We start from the raw sequence: 16,873 nt of genomic DNA, 5'->3' as shown, positions 1-16,873 counted from the left end.
CCTTCATTCTTTAATTTCTAATCCTCAGGCCCGCCCACCCACGGTGCCCCTAGGGTCTTTTCGCTGTTTGACCTCTGCCTCACCCAGCATCCGGTTGGTCGCTCCCCCTCCCCCACCCGCCGCCCTCCCTCGGGGTCCCCGCCCTTGCCTCGACCCCCGCAATCCCTGCCGCGAGGGCCCGCCCCCTCCGCCGGCAGCCAATGGCGGCGCGGCCCCGCCCCGTCCCGCCCCTCCCGCCGCGGCCCAAGCTGGTGTGGGCCTGGGCTGCGAGACCCTGAGACCCTTTGCTCTTCTGCTGGGGTTCGGCAGGCGCGCGCTCGGGAGGCACGCGGCTCGGCCTCGGAAGCCATGGACTCGCAGGGGCTGAAGGTGAGCGGGCAGGAGCTGGCCGTGTGTTGCCGTGGGGGGGGCCGGGGTGGCAAGGGGCCGGGGGGCGTGGGGAGCTCGCGGGCCGACCTGGCTAGGCCGTTGTTACCCTGCGGTACCTGCCGCCCCGGCTGGCTAGGTGCCCCCGCCTGGGGTGCGGGCCTGTAACCTACATCACCTGCTCTCCCTCCGCGGGCCCTGCTTTGGAATCTTGAGGTCTGGGCAGCCTTCCCCGCGCGCTGCTTTCCGAATTGCTGTTAGTGTGCTTTTCCCACCCTGTTGGTCGTGTTTACTTTTACTTTTGTACCCTGTTTGCTTGGAAGGTTTGGTCAACATAGGACACCTAGTGCGTCTCCCGGGTGCAATTTTTAAGGACTTACAGCAAACTAGTGCCAGCTGCCCCCGTGAGACGGTAAAAGGAGCACGGAAAGATGATACGAAATCAGTTAAAGACATAGGCTTGAAAATGGAGGAGTATTTTAGGGTGATGGTCTTCTCTGTTTATCACTGATGCATACGTTCAGCAAATATTTAATGACGGTCCACGTAAGAAATGATATGAAAACAAAGACATGAGACTTGAAAGTAAAAGAAGTTACTTTTTAGGATGATTATCTTCTCCATTCATTTGTTCACTGATTCCCTTGTTCAACACACATTGATGGAGGGCTCACTGTCCACTGGAGCTGGAGATAGTGATGAACAGAACGGAACAGTCCCCGCCTTCACAGGGACTGTGAATTTATAATCTAATGTTGGCGAAAACCTTAATTAAATTAATTCAACAGATGTTTACTGAGTGCCTCCCATGTGTCTGGCACTATTCTAAGCGTGAAGATGATAAGCCCTGCAGTAATAAAGCTAAGAAAAACCCTCCCAAATCTTTCTACATTTGAGGAGGGGGAGTCAGTCGGTAAACAGGTAAATGCAATGCGTACCATGTTAGCTGGTGATGAGTGGTTGGAGGACAGTTTGGCGGTGATGGGGGTGCTGGAGTGTCTTTTGCTTTTTTGCCTGAAGTTTTACATGATCTTCCTGTGAAGCCTTCCCTCATCCCCTTAAGTATTTTCATCCCCTTAAATTTATCCTTTGTACTGCCACCCAAATGAACTTTTTAATAAAAACGCTTTCGTGCTAAAAACTGTGATTTAACTCCTCATCTCTTAGAGGATCAACTCAATAGGAGACCCTTCTTGACCCTAGCTTTCTTCTAACCTTGTTATCCAATAATCCCTGTTCTACTTAACGTTCTAGAACAGAAGCCTTAAGTAGAACAGCAAACTTTAAAGGGCCAGGTGGTACATATTCAAGCTTTATGGGCCATAGGGTCTCTGTGGCATCGAATCTGCCATCGTATCATGAAAGCAGCTGTAGACAATACTTAAGCATGGCTTTGTTCCAATAAAACTTTACTTACGGACACTGAAATTTGAATATTTTGAATATAGCTCGCTGTGCTATACAGTAGGAACTTGTTTATCCATTATCTATATAATAGTTTGCATCTGTTAACCCCAATTTCCCAATCCCTCCCTCCCCCACCCCCCTCCCCCTTGGCAACCATCAGTCTCTTCTCTGTGTCTTAGTTTGTTTTTGTGTCATAGATAAGTTCATTTGTGTCATATTTTAGATTCCACGTATAAGTGATATCCTACGGTATTTCTCTTTCTTACTTAGTATGATAATTTCTAGTTGCATCCATGTTGATGCAAATGGCATTATTTCATTCGTTTTTATGGCCGAATAGTATTCCTGTGTGTGTGTGTGTGTGTGTGTGTGTGTGTGTGTACACACACACCACACATCTTCTTTATCCATTCACCTGTCAGTAGACATTTAGGTTGTTTACATGTCTTGGCTATTGTAAATAGTGCTGCTGTGAACATTGGGATGCATGTATCTTTTTAAATTTTCTCCGGATATATGCCCAGGAGTGGGATTGCGGGATCATACGGCAACTCTATTTTTAGTTTTTTGAGGAACCTCCATATGGTTTTCCATAATGGCTGCACCAATTTTATTCCCACCGACAGTGTAGGAGGGTTCCCTTTTCTCCACACCCTCTCCAGCATTTGTTATTTGTAGATTTTTTAACGATGGCCTGACCGGTGTGAGGTGATACCTCATTGTAGTTTTGATTTGCATTGCTCTAAAAATTAACGATGTTGAGCATCTTTTCATGTGCATGTTGGCCATCTGTATGTCTACTTTCGAAAAGTGTCTATTTAGGTCTTCTGCCCTTTTTTTTTGTTTGTTTGTTTTTTGTGATACACGGGCCTCTCACTGCTGTGGCCTCTCCCGCCGTGGAGCACAGGCTCCGGACACGCAGGCCCAGTGGCCATGGCTCACGGGCCCAGCCGCTCCACGGCATGTGGGATTCTCCCGGATCGGGGCACGAACCTGCGTCCCCTGCATCGGCAGGCGGACTCTCAACCACTGCACCACCAGGGAAGCCCCTTCTGCCCATTTTTTGATTGGGTTGTTGGGCTTTTTTTTTTCTTTTCCTGAGTTGTTTGAGCTGTTTGTATATTTTGAAAATTAAGCCCTTGTCAGTTACATCATTTGCAGGTATTTTCTCTCACTCCATAGGTTTTTTTCATTTTGTTTGTGGTTTCCTTTGCTGTACATAAGCTTTTAAGTTTGATTAGGTCCCATTTGTTTATTTTTGCTTTTAATTCTATTACCTTGGGAAACTGACGTAATAAAACATTGGTACATTTCTGTAAGAGAATGTTTTGCCTTATGCTCTCTTCTAGGAGTTTTATGGTGTCATGTCTTAATATTTAAGTCTTTAAGCCATTTTGAGTTTATTTTTGTGTATGGTGTGAGGATGTGTTCTAACTTCATTGATTTACATGCGGCTGTCCAGCTTTCCCAGCATCACTTGCTGAAGAGACTGTCTTTTCTCTATTGTATATTCTTATCTCCTTTGTGGAAGATTAATTGACCGTAGGTACGTGGGTTCAAATAGTCTTTAGATTCTAGTCTCAGTTGAAAATTTTAAGCTTTTCTGGGACAGGAATCATATCTTATTCATCTTCATGTTCACCGTACCTAGCCCAGTGCTTGGCACTCGTAGCAGTCAGTAAATGTTTGTTGGATTCAACAACCTAACCTGAACCAAGGCAGTGGAAATAGGTGCAGGGAGTGGGAAGCAGACTAGAACAACAGAAGAACCTACTGACTGGTTAGACTTATGGGGACTGTGCAAACAGGAAGAGAGGATTCCTGACCCGATGTCTGGCTTGGGTTTTGGGGAAATTGAAATAGGAATCGGGAGCTGCGATGAGAAGTCTTGGCTGGACACGTGTTTTTTTTCTTTTTATATCATCAACATTTGGGGTTTGGAGGAACTTTTTTTTTTTTTGGCATAGGAGTTTTACAGTATGGTATCTCAATTAATCCTTACAATGACCTATAAATGACTACCAGCATTTTACAAATGAGCAAAACTGAGCGGCTGTAAGATGGACAGGAAATTTGAAAACAGGTCTTAAAATCCATGTCCTTTTTATGATACCATGCCACTGCCTTTTAGGAGAGTTATAGGTGCTTAGTGATACTAAACGCTGGACAGAAGTCAAGTAAGATCATATTAAAAGTGTCCTTAGTTGTGGCAAACTAAGAAGTCATTTGCAACCCTAGGGAAAGGGCTCTGGAGGAAAACTGCACTTTCCTGAGGTGTGCTGCGGGGGTCTTGGAATTGGTGTCCAGATCACACTTTGAAGAAACAGTGGCTGAGAAGGGACTGGAGAACAGTAACCACAGGAGGGAAGCAGAGTAAAAGTCGGAGGATGTTTGCCAGACTGTTCTAGAGAAGCACATGGACTGTAGCCCTCCAGAAACAATGGACTGTAAAAAAAAAAAAAAAAAAAAAAGCTGTTCAGACACTCATTTTAATCCTGTCAATCAGTGCTTCATCTATATTTCTTGCTCCTGCTGAACCAGCTGAAGAGTCAGACTAGGGAGGTATGGGATGGCCCGAATTGGTTTGTGGGAGTGAATCAGGTATATCACGGTGATGGTGAATATGGCTTCCCTCTTTGATTAGGTTAGCAACTAAGCCTTAGACGTGATCCTGAGAAAAATGGTGAAAAGCGGAGATCCAATTAACCAGAACTTTGTATCTCCTGATACTAGTTTTCTGCTTCATGTATAAATAATATAATTTTGAAAAAAGCCTAATGATAGTGATTTCCATTAAAAAATAGATCCTTTGTTTTACTGACAGTTATTTGTTGTGGAACTCAGAAAACAAGATAACCTTTGACAGTCAATTGCTGGGTTTAATTGGTCATTACTTTGTGATGCTATAAAAACAAAATAGAAGGGTTTTTGTTTTTAAAATAGATCTGGTCTGGCAGTGGGAGCCTCTTGTCTTTTTTTTTTTTTAATTCCTGCTTTTTGTCTGCTTTCCCATTTTCTAAAACCTTAAGAAAATGTGAGGAAAGGAAAGAGGTGGAAATACCCTGACTTCAGTATTGTTAAGAAATAGTTTAGGAAAAAAAGATTGAAATTATTAGACAACATTGAGTTATTTCAATAATTTTGTGTTCACTGTGTTCTACATTCCTTAAGTGCTAGCCTTTAACAGTATTTAAGGAAGTTGGAAGAAAAAAATACGTTATCGAAGTTTTAGATTACTCAAGATCTTAGGTTAATATCTGCTTAGAGTATTTCAGAACATCAGAATCTCTTTTAACATTTAGTCTTTATTTCCTCTTAGGCTTTGATTAATTACTATTGTCAAGAGAGATATTTCCATCATGTGTTACTTGCTGCCAGTGAGGGAACTAAGAGGTATGGCAGTGATCCCGTCTTCAGGTTTTATTATGCCTATGGTACATTAATGGAAGGTATGTGCTAATTATTAAACATTTCCATAAGTTTTAAATTCTTGTTTTGCACAAAGAACAATTTTCACTTCGTAATTTTGATTTTCAGGTAAAACTCAAGAAGCTCTTCGAGAATTTGAGGCTATTAAAAATAAACAAGATGTATCACTTTGTTCTCTAATTGCACTGATATACACTCATAAAATGAGTCCCAATCCAGGTATAGTATTTAAGTACAATGCTTAGACAGTTTTTTCTACTCAATTCATTTTGATTTTTCTCAGTTACCTTAACATTCAGTCTAATCATACTGTATTATGTATTACCTGTAGACACTATTTGTCATAGTTGTTTTATCTTCCTGACAAGACTAAGTTTATCAAGCATGAGAAATATGGGTCTTCTGCTTTCATATTGCTTTCATATGATACTATTGCTTTCATATGATACATATTGCTTTCATATGATACAAATAGATACTATTTGTCATAGTTGTTTTATCTTCCTGACAAGACTAAGTTTATCAAGCAAGAGAAATATGGGTCTTCTGTTGCTTTCATATTCCTTATATCCTATGGCAGAAGTTTCATTAGTATGTAGGGATTGTTTGAATTAATGTAAAGGTGAATAAATATTAGCAATGGTTAAACCAAGAAAGGACAGCTCAAAACAGGTATATACATAAATTACTCTGTAGCAGCCAACTTTACAACTTGTTTTGTGCATATGCAGCTACATGCAGTTTCTCTCTTCTACTATATCTTGAGCTTCTTAAAAGCCTTTACATCCCCCAGGGGGGCTAGCTCTTTGGAAGACATTCAGTAAATTTTTATCCAGTAGTAGGTTGGGAAATATGATTAAGTTAAAGAAGGAACTTTATACATAAACCAGCAATTAAAATTGTGTGAACTGTCTTAATACATAGCATATCTTAATGACTGAGGCAGAACAGTATTGGAATTCTAGGTAATAAAAAAGAAATTGTATTGTATTCATCCATATATATCCAGTAACAGCTAATAGCATTGTAAAAATAGATCTTATTTCAAATAATTAAACAATTACCAAATGTCATAAAGTTTTTTAAATATTAAGAAACAGTTTTTTCTTGAGCAAGGTATCACTTACATCCTTCACCCACATATACTTGTACAAATAAATAAAAAGTTACTTAAAACACTAATATGTTTAGTTCATAAACAAATCTACGACTAAATGCTTTCTGAAACTTTTAAGAAAGTGCGCGGAAATGGCATGTACTGTTTATCCATAGGAGTAGGCTGGGAAGACTGTGGAAATGGGGACTTGATCTTCTCAGACAGGAGAACTCGATGGGCAAATATGTGGAAGTGGTTCAGGATTAGGTTCATCTCTGGATCCCCTTCCTTTATGTTCCAGCAGGGGTGTGTGTAGCTGGAGCAGAGAATTGGTGTAGGAGAGCTGTAGTCAGTAAGCCTTAAAAAAAAAAAAAAAAAAAAAAAAAAAAGAGAGAGAGAGAAATTAACAAACTGTTTTCTTCCTAGAATCAAGTTTTTATTTAATTGGTTACTCCCAAGAGTACTGGTTCTGTTAGAGAATGTGATTTCCGGGATTGTTTAGAGACACCTGAGTAGTCAGTCACTTGACTTTCCTCCATAATAATGCTGAGTGCGCTTGAGTTCAGGAGAGGCCCAGATGTCTGTCTGTCTCGCCTAGGAAGAGCCTACATTGTTCTCGTACATTCTTCCTGAATGCTAATGTAAGCCCTGTTTATTAAAGGGCTGTGATGCATTAAGAACTTGAGCTGATATCTGGAAAGAACTAGTTTTATGCAGACTATCACAGCTAGCTGATGCCCCACTAGGGGACTTGACGGAAATCTGGGCAGGAAGGTACAATGCCTGCTCCTGCCTCATAAGTTCTGTTTCTGTATCATGCCTATTTAGTGAGAACTTCTGAAGGTGTTGCAGTGGGTGTGCTGTAGGCAGGGCAGAAGGGGTCCCTTGCCAAGCAATCTCTAGCCCTCCAGAGTACAATTTTGTTTCCTAAACTCGTAAAGTTGTACCTTGGTAATTCCACATTTAAATTTAAATTTGTATCCTTAGAGTTAAAAGGAGGAGTCACGTACCTTTTCTTGGTAGCCATTACCAGAAAGGTAGTCTGTTAGAATCTCAGTCCTCAACTTTGACATTTCTTCTTTGTATTGGCTAGCTGATCCACATTTTGATTCAACCTGGGATTTGGATCTAACTGACATTTGTGTCCCAAGCATTTACATAACAGATTAAATAGAAGTGATTAGAGTTCTAGGCGTAGACCATCTTTTTAAGGGAGCAGTCAGTATTAACTATATAAGTAGTAATTATACTACCTTTCATTAACCTGTGACAGCAGCCTGGCTTGGACATATATTGTAGAATTGGATTAGGAAGTAGGGTAATTTGACTCCTAGTTCTGAATTTGCCCCTAATAATTGTCTCATTTTAGAATCATTGCCAACTTTTTCATCTTAGTATTTAAAAAAATATTTGCATATATAGCCTTTATGTCTTGAGAATGACATGAACTATAGAACTGTAGTGTGGTCACAGTGGTCATTAGCCACAGGTGGCTGTAGAGCACATGAAATGTGTCTCGTTTGAGGACATGAGTTTTAAATTTTAATTCTAATTAATTTACTTCAAAATTTAAAACTGATGCTTGATTCAGTTAGAAAAATTATGTTTAGAACAAGTATATGATTCTGCTTTTTCCAAAATAAATTTTATGAAATCTCACTATAAAGATTTGCTGAAGAAAATTTCGCATCTTAATTGAGATGTGCTTTGTGTAAAGTGCATACCAGATTTTAAAGATTTAGTAAGACGAAAAAAAAGAAAAGTATCTTCTTAATAATTTTCAAATCAATTATGTGTTGAAATGATAATTTGGATATATTGGGTTAAATAAAATATATTATTAAAGTGAATTTTACTTGTTTCTACTTCCTTGATGTGGCTACTAGGAAATTTTAAATTACATATGTGGCTTGCATTTTATTTGTATTAGTGCTGCTGTAGGGAGAAGAACTGTATTCTCTGCTGTTAGTTATCTGACCTATTATAAACTCTAAATCTAGAATTTAATTTTCACTTAATGTCTTTTTTTCCTTCTCCCAGATAGAGAAGCTATTCAGGAATCAGATGCCAGAGTGAAGGAGCAGCGTAAAGGAGCTGGACCAAAAGCTTTGTACCATGCAGGCTTATTTTTGTGGCACATTGGTCGTCACGATAAGGCGAGAGAATATGTTGACCGAATGATCAAAATGTCAAATGGTAGTAAAGAGGTAGCTGGTTTTCTTATTTTGAAATACTAACATTAAAGGAAGCTTATGTTATTTATATAAAAGCTTTGTTATTGCCCACTCTATTCTCATTTTATAAATAACAGCCTTATTTTAATATTTTATTATTTTATAAAATTGGTTCTCTAAGCTTGTTTTTTTTAAATGTTATTTATTAACTCTTGACAAGAGCCTCCCTGGTTCCTTCCCTCCCTTCCCTCCTTTTCTTTCTCCTTCCTTCCCTCCCACTCTCCTTATTGAACCGCTCTAGGTACAAGGCACCATTATTTGCACTGTTAATAATAGAAAGATAAAAAATACATAAACTTTACTTTCATGAATGGATCATCTAGCAGTGTTATAGAGCACACACCCAATTAACATTGTGAGAAAATTGACAAATGGAATGAGAGAAGTGTGATTAAAATGTGCAGGAAAATAATAGTTAACATTTATTGATCATTTACTTCGTGCTAGGCACTATTTTATGTACTCAAGGAGAGATCACATCGATAACTGTTAGGCGAATGAAGAAGAATTTCTTGAAGGAAGTAGCATTTGAGCTAAAACCTGAAAGATGGATACAGTTTCCACAGGCAAAGATTATGGAAAAGGGAAGTAGGTACTCCCAAGGTGGGAGATAATAGACAGAAAGGAGAAGAACAAGGAGACATGTAGGTCTGGGTACAGTGAGAACCTTACACCTGATGGGAATACAGGGTACAGAGAAGAAGAGGGTGGAAGAAAAGGTTGGAAAAGTGGGTTGGGACAAATTGAAGGATCTTGATGGCTAGGTACAAATACTTGTATCTAATTTGATATGCACTGAGGGTCATTGAAGAGTTTTAATCATGTCAGTGATGTTATTAAAGTGCAAATTCAGAAGGTGAATTTAGCAAAGGTTTATAGGATGAACTGACCTGGGAAGAAACCAGAATGCAGGCCCCCAAAGATAGTACTTTCTGGCAGAAGGCTTTAAGGGCCTACGCTAAAATACTATTCAGTTTATCAAATTCAGGTAAGAATTTGAGAATTATCAAATACCCACAGGACTTTTCAACTTATTATAAATATTGGGGGGAAAGATATTGAGGTGTCAGATATCAAGGATGTCTCTGAGGTTTTAAGCCTGGACAATTCAGAGACCAGTTAATGTGACTAGAAAATACTTTGGGATGAGAAGGTAATCTTGGAGGGAGGTGATGTGTTTGGTTTTAGACATTCTATATTTCAGGCTCTGACAGAACAGTGAGATGGAGACAGTAGATGAGCTTCTAGAAAAAGAAGAGAAAAAATTAGAAAAGGTATTGGACTAGAAATAGAGGTTGGGAATCATCCACACAGTTGAAATGATTCAAGAAAGTACAGTGATCTAATGAGTAGAAATAAAATTGTTTAGGTATTCTTTTTTTTTTTTTTTTGCGGTACGCGGGCCTCTCACTGTTGTGGCCTCTCCCGTTGCGGAGCACAGGCTCCGGACGCGCAGGCTCAGCGGCCATGGCTCACGGGCCCAGCCGCTCCGTGGCATGTGGGATCTTCCCGGACCGGGGCATGAACCCACATCCCCCGCATCGGCAGGCAGACTCCCAACCACTGCGCCACCAGGGAAGCCTTGTTTAGGTATTCTTACCTGTCTTTTCAGGTGAAATATAGGGAAGTAAATATGATCTTAGTTAAAGATTTATAAGGTTTGTTAATTAACCTAGAAATTTTTTGACAGATGAGCAGATTTCGTAATTTTTTATTTGGCATTAAAAAGAAAAATAATCAACGTGTATTCATCTTCTTTCTAATCCTATAAACCTTACTGTCCGTTGGCTCACTAACATTTCTGAAGGTAAACATTCATGGTTTCTTCATTTTTTAATTTCTGAGGCCATTTTATCCTTTCATTTGAAGCTCACTGGACTAGTCAAAAAGATTGAGATAGTTGCCAAATTATCTTAATTTTTAATAAATGTGAAGCAAAGCACTTCTTTTTTCCCATCTTAGTTCATTTGGTCTATTTCCCCAAAAAGAGGTAACAAATTCTTATTTATGTATTGAATTACATGTTTAGTAGTTATTAGTAATTTTTTAGCAAAGCCCCATGTAAGAATATTGGTTATTTAGTACTAAGGGAATATTTTACAAGCTTCTTAATATTAACCACAGTAGTAATCTTAAAGGCTGAAATTCATAATAGTTCCAAGACTGTAGGCTAGCAAGGGTTTAAAAGTGATTTTATTGCAGTCTTATTTTTCATAACATTATTTGATAGACTGATTTTTGTTACTAATTACAAATAAGAATGATGCTTAGCTTAACTTCTTCATGAACATTTATTTCTTTCATTTCCAAAAAAATTAAAATATTAGAATTATTCATTTTACAGGGACAGGTTTTGAGAGCATGGCTTGATATTACAAGAGGAAAAGAACCTTACACTAAAAAAGCACTAAGGTATTTTGAAGAGGGATTACAAGATGGAAATGATATTTTTGCTCTGCTGGGTAAGGTGAGTTGGTGTCAGATTAATAAAATGATGTTTTAAAATTTATTTGTAATATATATGAAACCCAACAAAACCAAGTAGCTCAGAAAGATAGGTTTTATGTTACTTTTATCAACTCTCAACTGCAGGAGGGACTTGCATTTGTATGGGACGATGAACGGAAGCTAGAGAAAAGTACTCCCTGCCAAATTCCTGAATCCTGGATCCGTTTTAATTGTTTTTATTGTTGCTGTTGGCAGTTGTGGTGGTTCCTATATTATTTACTCACCAAACATCTATGATGTATCTAATATGTGTGAGGCATCACTCTACATACTAGGGTTACCCTAAGCAAAATAAAACCTCTTGCTTTTATGGAGCTTATGTTCTACTGGTGGAGACAGACAACAAAAGTAAGTGAATTGTATGGTATATTAGAAGGTGGTAAGTACAATGGAAAAATAAAGCAAGGAAAGAAGGAGAAGTACAACTGGGGTATGAACTTGCAGTTTTAAATGGTCAGAGAAAGTGACATTTGAGCAAAGACATGTAGGAGGTGAGGGTTAAAGCCCTGTGGGCACCTGGGGAGAGCATGCATTACAAAGAGGGGAGTAGAGAGTTCGTATACATTAAGCATGTTGAAGGCATTGCTAGGAGGCCTGAAGACTAAAGCAGAATGAGTGAAGGGGAGAAAAGTGAAGGCTAGAGGGAGAGAAGGTGAGTGTCAGGGCAGGTGGGCGTGGCGGGGGGGAATGAGGAGAGGCTGGCTGATTCTGTAAAGCCTTTGGCTTTTGCTTTGAACCAGATAGATGGGCAGCCAATGAAAAGAGAAATAACATGATCTAACTTAGATTGAGAGGGATGACCAAGTGGCAGTGTCATTAGAAATCATTGGTGGGTAGACATGTTTAATTTGGACTTTTTCTTCAATTCCATGGATGCCATCTGAATGCCTTAAATTAAAAAAAGATCATTTTTTATTTCAGCAAAAAGAATTAAATTTATATTAGGAAAACAGTCTATTAAATTAGCAGTAATCTGGTGTGGGGGGATAAAAAGGAAAGAGAGGATTATTGGTGTCTTGGCTATTGCCAGTGTCCCCATATTGCTCTTGTCAATTACCCTGGCTAGTGAGCTTGTTCAGATGTTTGCCACCAGTACAACTAGTATTCGTGCTGCTTGGACTCAGGTTTTGCCTAATGGCACTGCTAGAGGTTATGGGAATTTAGCAAATTTTTAAAGAAGTTTTTCTTGATTATTTCTGCTCCCCTCTATGCCTTAAAGAAAAGCTAGTAGGTAATCTAAGGTAGGGCTATTTCAAGTGTCAATATAAGCAGCTTAGGAAGGATTTACCTTTTTCCTCTAATACTTTAGACTGGTTTAAATTCTTTTTCTGATATAACCCATTCCAATTATGTATTTATTTTTCAGTTCATTCAGCAAGAGGCTTGCATTAGTTGAATTCCAACTAGGAATGATATGAACCAATTATATAGCAAATTTAGTTTCATTTAATATAGTATGTTGCATTTATATGGGAGGTGATGGTCTAAGGAAGTATTAGATGTGGTCTATTTGCATGATTTTGTTACTTTACGTTACTAGCTATTTAGGCAGATTGCAAAGGCATATATATTTTTAAAAATTATCTGCATTAATCTTTTTTGCTATTGTCCACTATTGAGAAATTTAAATAATAATTTATTTTGACATAGTGGCATCTTTGGATGGTTCTCATACTTTCCTTTAATTATATGGGAACATAATCTCAAACTGATTTCAGGAATATATTGCAGTTTCACTGTACATCTGTTGAGGCTGGATGTTCATTTTGAACTGAGATATTCTAGGACTAAATTCATTCCTAAAGGATATTCAGAAACACATTTTTAAAAATCTGACATATGATAAATATGCCTCATCATCTGTTCTTAAAGCACTTACTATATTTATAGATTTATATTTTCTGACTATGAAAGTAATACATGTACATTGTAGAAAAATTTTAGAATACAGTAATATCTGAATTAAAAATAAATATCACCATTGGAGATAACCAGCTAAACTATTATATTGTAAATGACATCTCTTCGTGTCAGTAAATATCGATCTACAAATTAACATAATGAGTTTTAATGGCCACCTAAAATTTTATTAAGTAAATATGCTATCATTTAATCCTAGGTGGCCATTTCCGGTTATTTTAATTTTTTCTATTATAAATAGTTCTGCCATAAATATGCTTCTTTTGGTCTTATCCATTTATGTCCTTAAGATAATTCATAGGAGTGAAAATATTGAGGTAGTTTTGTACTTTATTTTGCTGATTCTTTAAAATCTTATCTTCTTTAGGCTGAAAGTAATTTTTAAAAAAAGATACAATATCAATAAAAAAAGATACAATATCTATTAGTTTTAAATGCTACTTGCAAATATCCTGGAAATATTTTATTCTAAAAGGTAATTTTTCTGTTATAAATAGAAGCATTCCTTATGATGTTTCTAAAAATATTTCAGAATTTTCATCCTGTAGTTATATTTCTCAGTTATTTAAAAGTGAATTTTTTTTTTTCTTTTTTTTGGCGGCACGCTGGCCCCTCACTGCTGCGGCCTCTCCCGCCGTGGAGCTCAGGCCAAGCGGCCACGGTCCACGGGCCCAGCCGCTCCGCGGCACGTGGGATCCCCCCCCGACCGCAGCATGAACCCGCGTCCCCTGCATCGGCAGGCGGACTCCCAACCACTGCGCCACCAGGGAAGCCCCAAAAGTGGATTTTAAAACAGTCACTTATAATGTAAAATATTTTTATTCTGTGATGTTTTAAAATTTTGTTTGATTAAAACTTATTTTGTTTTTCTGATTATAAAACTATTTCTTACAGAAAGGTCAGAAAATAAAAATATAAAAAATGTTAAACACTAGAATTCTACCTCTTCCAGGGTAACTGCTGTGAGAACCTTAGTATATATGATCACAGTTTTGATGTCACTTTTTTCTTTTTTCTCCCATTAGGCACAGTGCCTTGAGATGCGCCAGAATTATTCAGGTGCTCTGGAGACTGTGAACCAGATAATCATGAACTTTCCAAGTTTCCTTCCTGCTTTTGTAAAGAAAATGAAACTACAACTAGCCTTGCAGGATTGGGACCAGACGGTTGAGACAGCACAGAGGTTAAGTATAAAAAAAGATGTCACAAATATCTTTGGATCTGGTTGTAATTTTGAGAAAAACGAAAATCTATGTGCATTTTTTTCTTATAAGGTTTTTTTAATTTGAGTTTTTCAAACAATATAGAATTGAGGAAAACCTTAACTTTGCATTGTTTTTAAAGGCTGAATTTATAGATTTACATAAATATCTGGGTAGCTATTCTAAAACACTCTTATATGCAGAAAGACAAATATCCCTGACCTCATGAAGCTTATATAATAAACAGAACAAGTAAGAAATTATGTAGTATGTTAAAAAGTTATAAGTGCAATGGAGAAAAAATAAAGCCGGAAAGTGAACTAGGGACCAGGGGGAGGGGCTTCAATTTTATGGGTTGGCAGGGAAGGCCTGTGAGAAGATGGCATTTGACAGAGGGAGCCAGCTTGCAGACATCCCGGGGAAGACTGCAGTAAGAAGCAAATGCAAGTGCAGAGACCTTGAGGCAAGAGTACATGTCATATGATTAAGGATGGGAAGGAGCAAGATGACTAGGCAGTGACGTCAGAGCACAGGGTCTTGTTGGTCACGGTAAAGATTTTGGGTTTTCTTAAGTGTGAAGGCATTGGAGGGTTCCCTCTCTCCCTTCTTCCCTTCCTGCTTTGTTCCTCTTTCTCCCCAACAACACCCTCCTCTTTTTGTTCTTGCTAATAAATAAGTTAAAGAAACCAGTATTTTTATCCTGCAGGTTTTGAATGATATGAATTGTATTGATTGTATGCCATAACTGTGTAGCTTATTGCGTATCCTCAGTATTTCTAATAAACTGGTGATGGATCTAGAGACTTGGTTAGATTCACATTCACTGTTTCTTTGTTTGGCAGTTAATTCATAAGTGCTGATGTGTTCTTCCATCAAAGAGACATCATCTAGGCTTGTCTCTCTTTTTTGTGGTATTAGCAGCAATTCGAGCTCAATACCTGGGTACTTGGTTTAGGATTACAGTATGGTTATGTCATTCTTTCTGCATTTCTTAGCTAGAATCCTCCTATAAAGAAAAACTTCCAGCCTGCTGATTGGTTATCTAGTGTTATAGTTTCATGTAAGAAAAGTTGGATAAATGCTTGAGTCTTTTCCCTTATTTCCAGGTTTCAGAAACAAAAAAGGCCTCTAGCATCCCTAGCATTCTCCATTGATGATTGATAGTGGTTTGGGTTTGTTTGTTTATATGACATGGATTAAACTTGAGTGTTTCTAACCATTTTGGTTATTATAATTGCTCAGATTGAGTTATCTTTGGCCATTAGTAGCTTCTTCAAGTTAGTTCTTGAGTCTTTTTTGACATGACCCTAGTAGTCTTTGATAGTTTCCTTACTATTTGGTATGACAAGATATACCAGGGTTATTTTGTGTATTTACTGCCCTGTTCAGGTATCAGCCATGGTCCAGGGCAATCTAATTCCTTTTACTGAGAAATGGTATTTGGAGACCACAATTTGGGTCTAAGTAACTTTCTGATGTTTATATTTTTCCAGATTTCCTCTCTAGGCACTGTGGGGGTGGGTGGGAGTGGGAGGTATCCACATAATGTATAAATATATGCATATATCTTGGGGGGCATTTAAAAAATGAAAAATAGACTTGTTATATAGCTTTTAAACTTGATTTTTCTTTAACTTAGTATTTCATGGATACCCTTTTATGTTTATTAACAATGAATAGCATCTATAAAGTGAACATATAGTTTATTTTATCTTTCTCCATTGGTCGGCATGTTTCTAATTTTTTGCTGTTCTAAATATTGCACTGAACACACACACACACACACACACACACACACACACACACACACACACACACACACACACACACACACACACACACCCCTTTATACACATATAGGAGTATTTCTGAAGGATGGTTTCCCAAATGAGGGATTTTGCATATTTCTTACTAAGTTTTGTTTTTGTTCCTATTATTAAAAGGATTTTTTAATAACATTTTCTAATTTAGTTTTACCACATTGGATCTATTTTAATGTTGTGAATTCCATTAATAGAGTTTTTGATATTCAGCCCATCTTTACATTCCTGGAATTCTTATAATAAATCTGTGTGGTCAGGGTGAATTATTCTTTTAATACACTGTTGAGTATGGTAGAATGTATTCATATCTTTTGTAAACATATCAAAATTAAGATCCAGAGATTCTTTGGGGTTTAAATAATGAGATTGATAATTTTCATAAAGGAGATGTCACTTTACTAATTAAAATTACTTATTTAAGCAGTGGAATAATAAGCAAACCAAGTTTTCAAGGCATCAAATAAAAATACATGACATTAACTGAAATTTTTTTTGCAGGTTAATGCTGCAAGATAATCAAAATGTGGAAGCACTAAGAATGATGGCCCTTTACTATTTGTGTAGGGAGGGGGATATAGAGAAGGTAAGTTGTATTGTACTATTATATTTATGTTTTCTATACTAAATATGTATTTAGTTACATACACACATGCACATACAAAAGTGCCTTGAAGTGCTGTTTTAGAATGTATGACATGGTAGTTTTTAGTTGATTCCTAGAAATATACCTTAACAAAGAGGTGGGTTTGTTAAATCACCTAGTAAAGCAAAAATATCATATAGTTAAAATTACCTATGAAAACTTTTAAAATTATTAACTACAGCACGTGCTGTTTCTATGTAAAACTCATGTGCAGTAATATATATGATTAATGTAACAAGTGATGC

General features: G+C 37.7%; 1 protein-coding gene across 2 annotated transcripts in view; it reads left to right on the top strand.

The window, feature by feature from the left end:
- The first annotated feature begins 243 nt into the window (after positions 1-243).
- TTC21B (tetratricopeptide repeat domain 21B) overlaps positions 244-16,873 on the top strand; it is an 86,069-nt gene continuing 69,439 nt past the window's right edge. For both annotated transcript variants that reach the window (XM_079923941.1, XM_079923940.1), the window contains exons 1-7: positions 244-369; positions 5,093-5,222; positions 5,311-5,421; positions 8,339-8,505; positions 10,877-10,999; positions 13,986-14,143; positions 16,484-16,568. In XM_079923941.1, coding sequence (XP_079780067.1) covers positions 349-369; positions 5,093-5,222; positions 5,311-5,421; positions 8,339-8,505; positions 10,877-10,999; positions 13,986-14,143; positions 16,484-16,568 — 795 coding nt within the window. In that variant the 5' untranslated portion in view covers positions 244-348. The remainder of the gene's footprint in view (positions 370-5,092; positions 5,223-5,310; positions 5,422-8,338; positions 8,506-10,876; positions 11,000-13,985; positions 14,144-16,483; positions 16,569-16,873) is intronic.

Source organism: Stenella coeruleoalba (assembly GCF_951394435.1).
Source record: "Stenella coeruleoalba genome assembly, chromosome: 6".
In the NCBI taxonomy this organism is placed as follows: Eukaryota; Metazoa; Chordata; class Mammalia; order Artiodactyla; family Delphinidae; genus Stenella; species Stenella coeruleoalba.
This window is presented reverse-complemented; position numbering and strand designations above follow the sequence as displayed.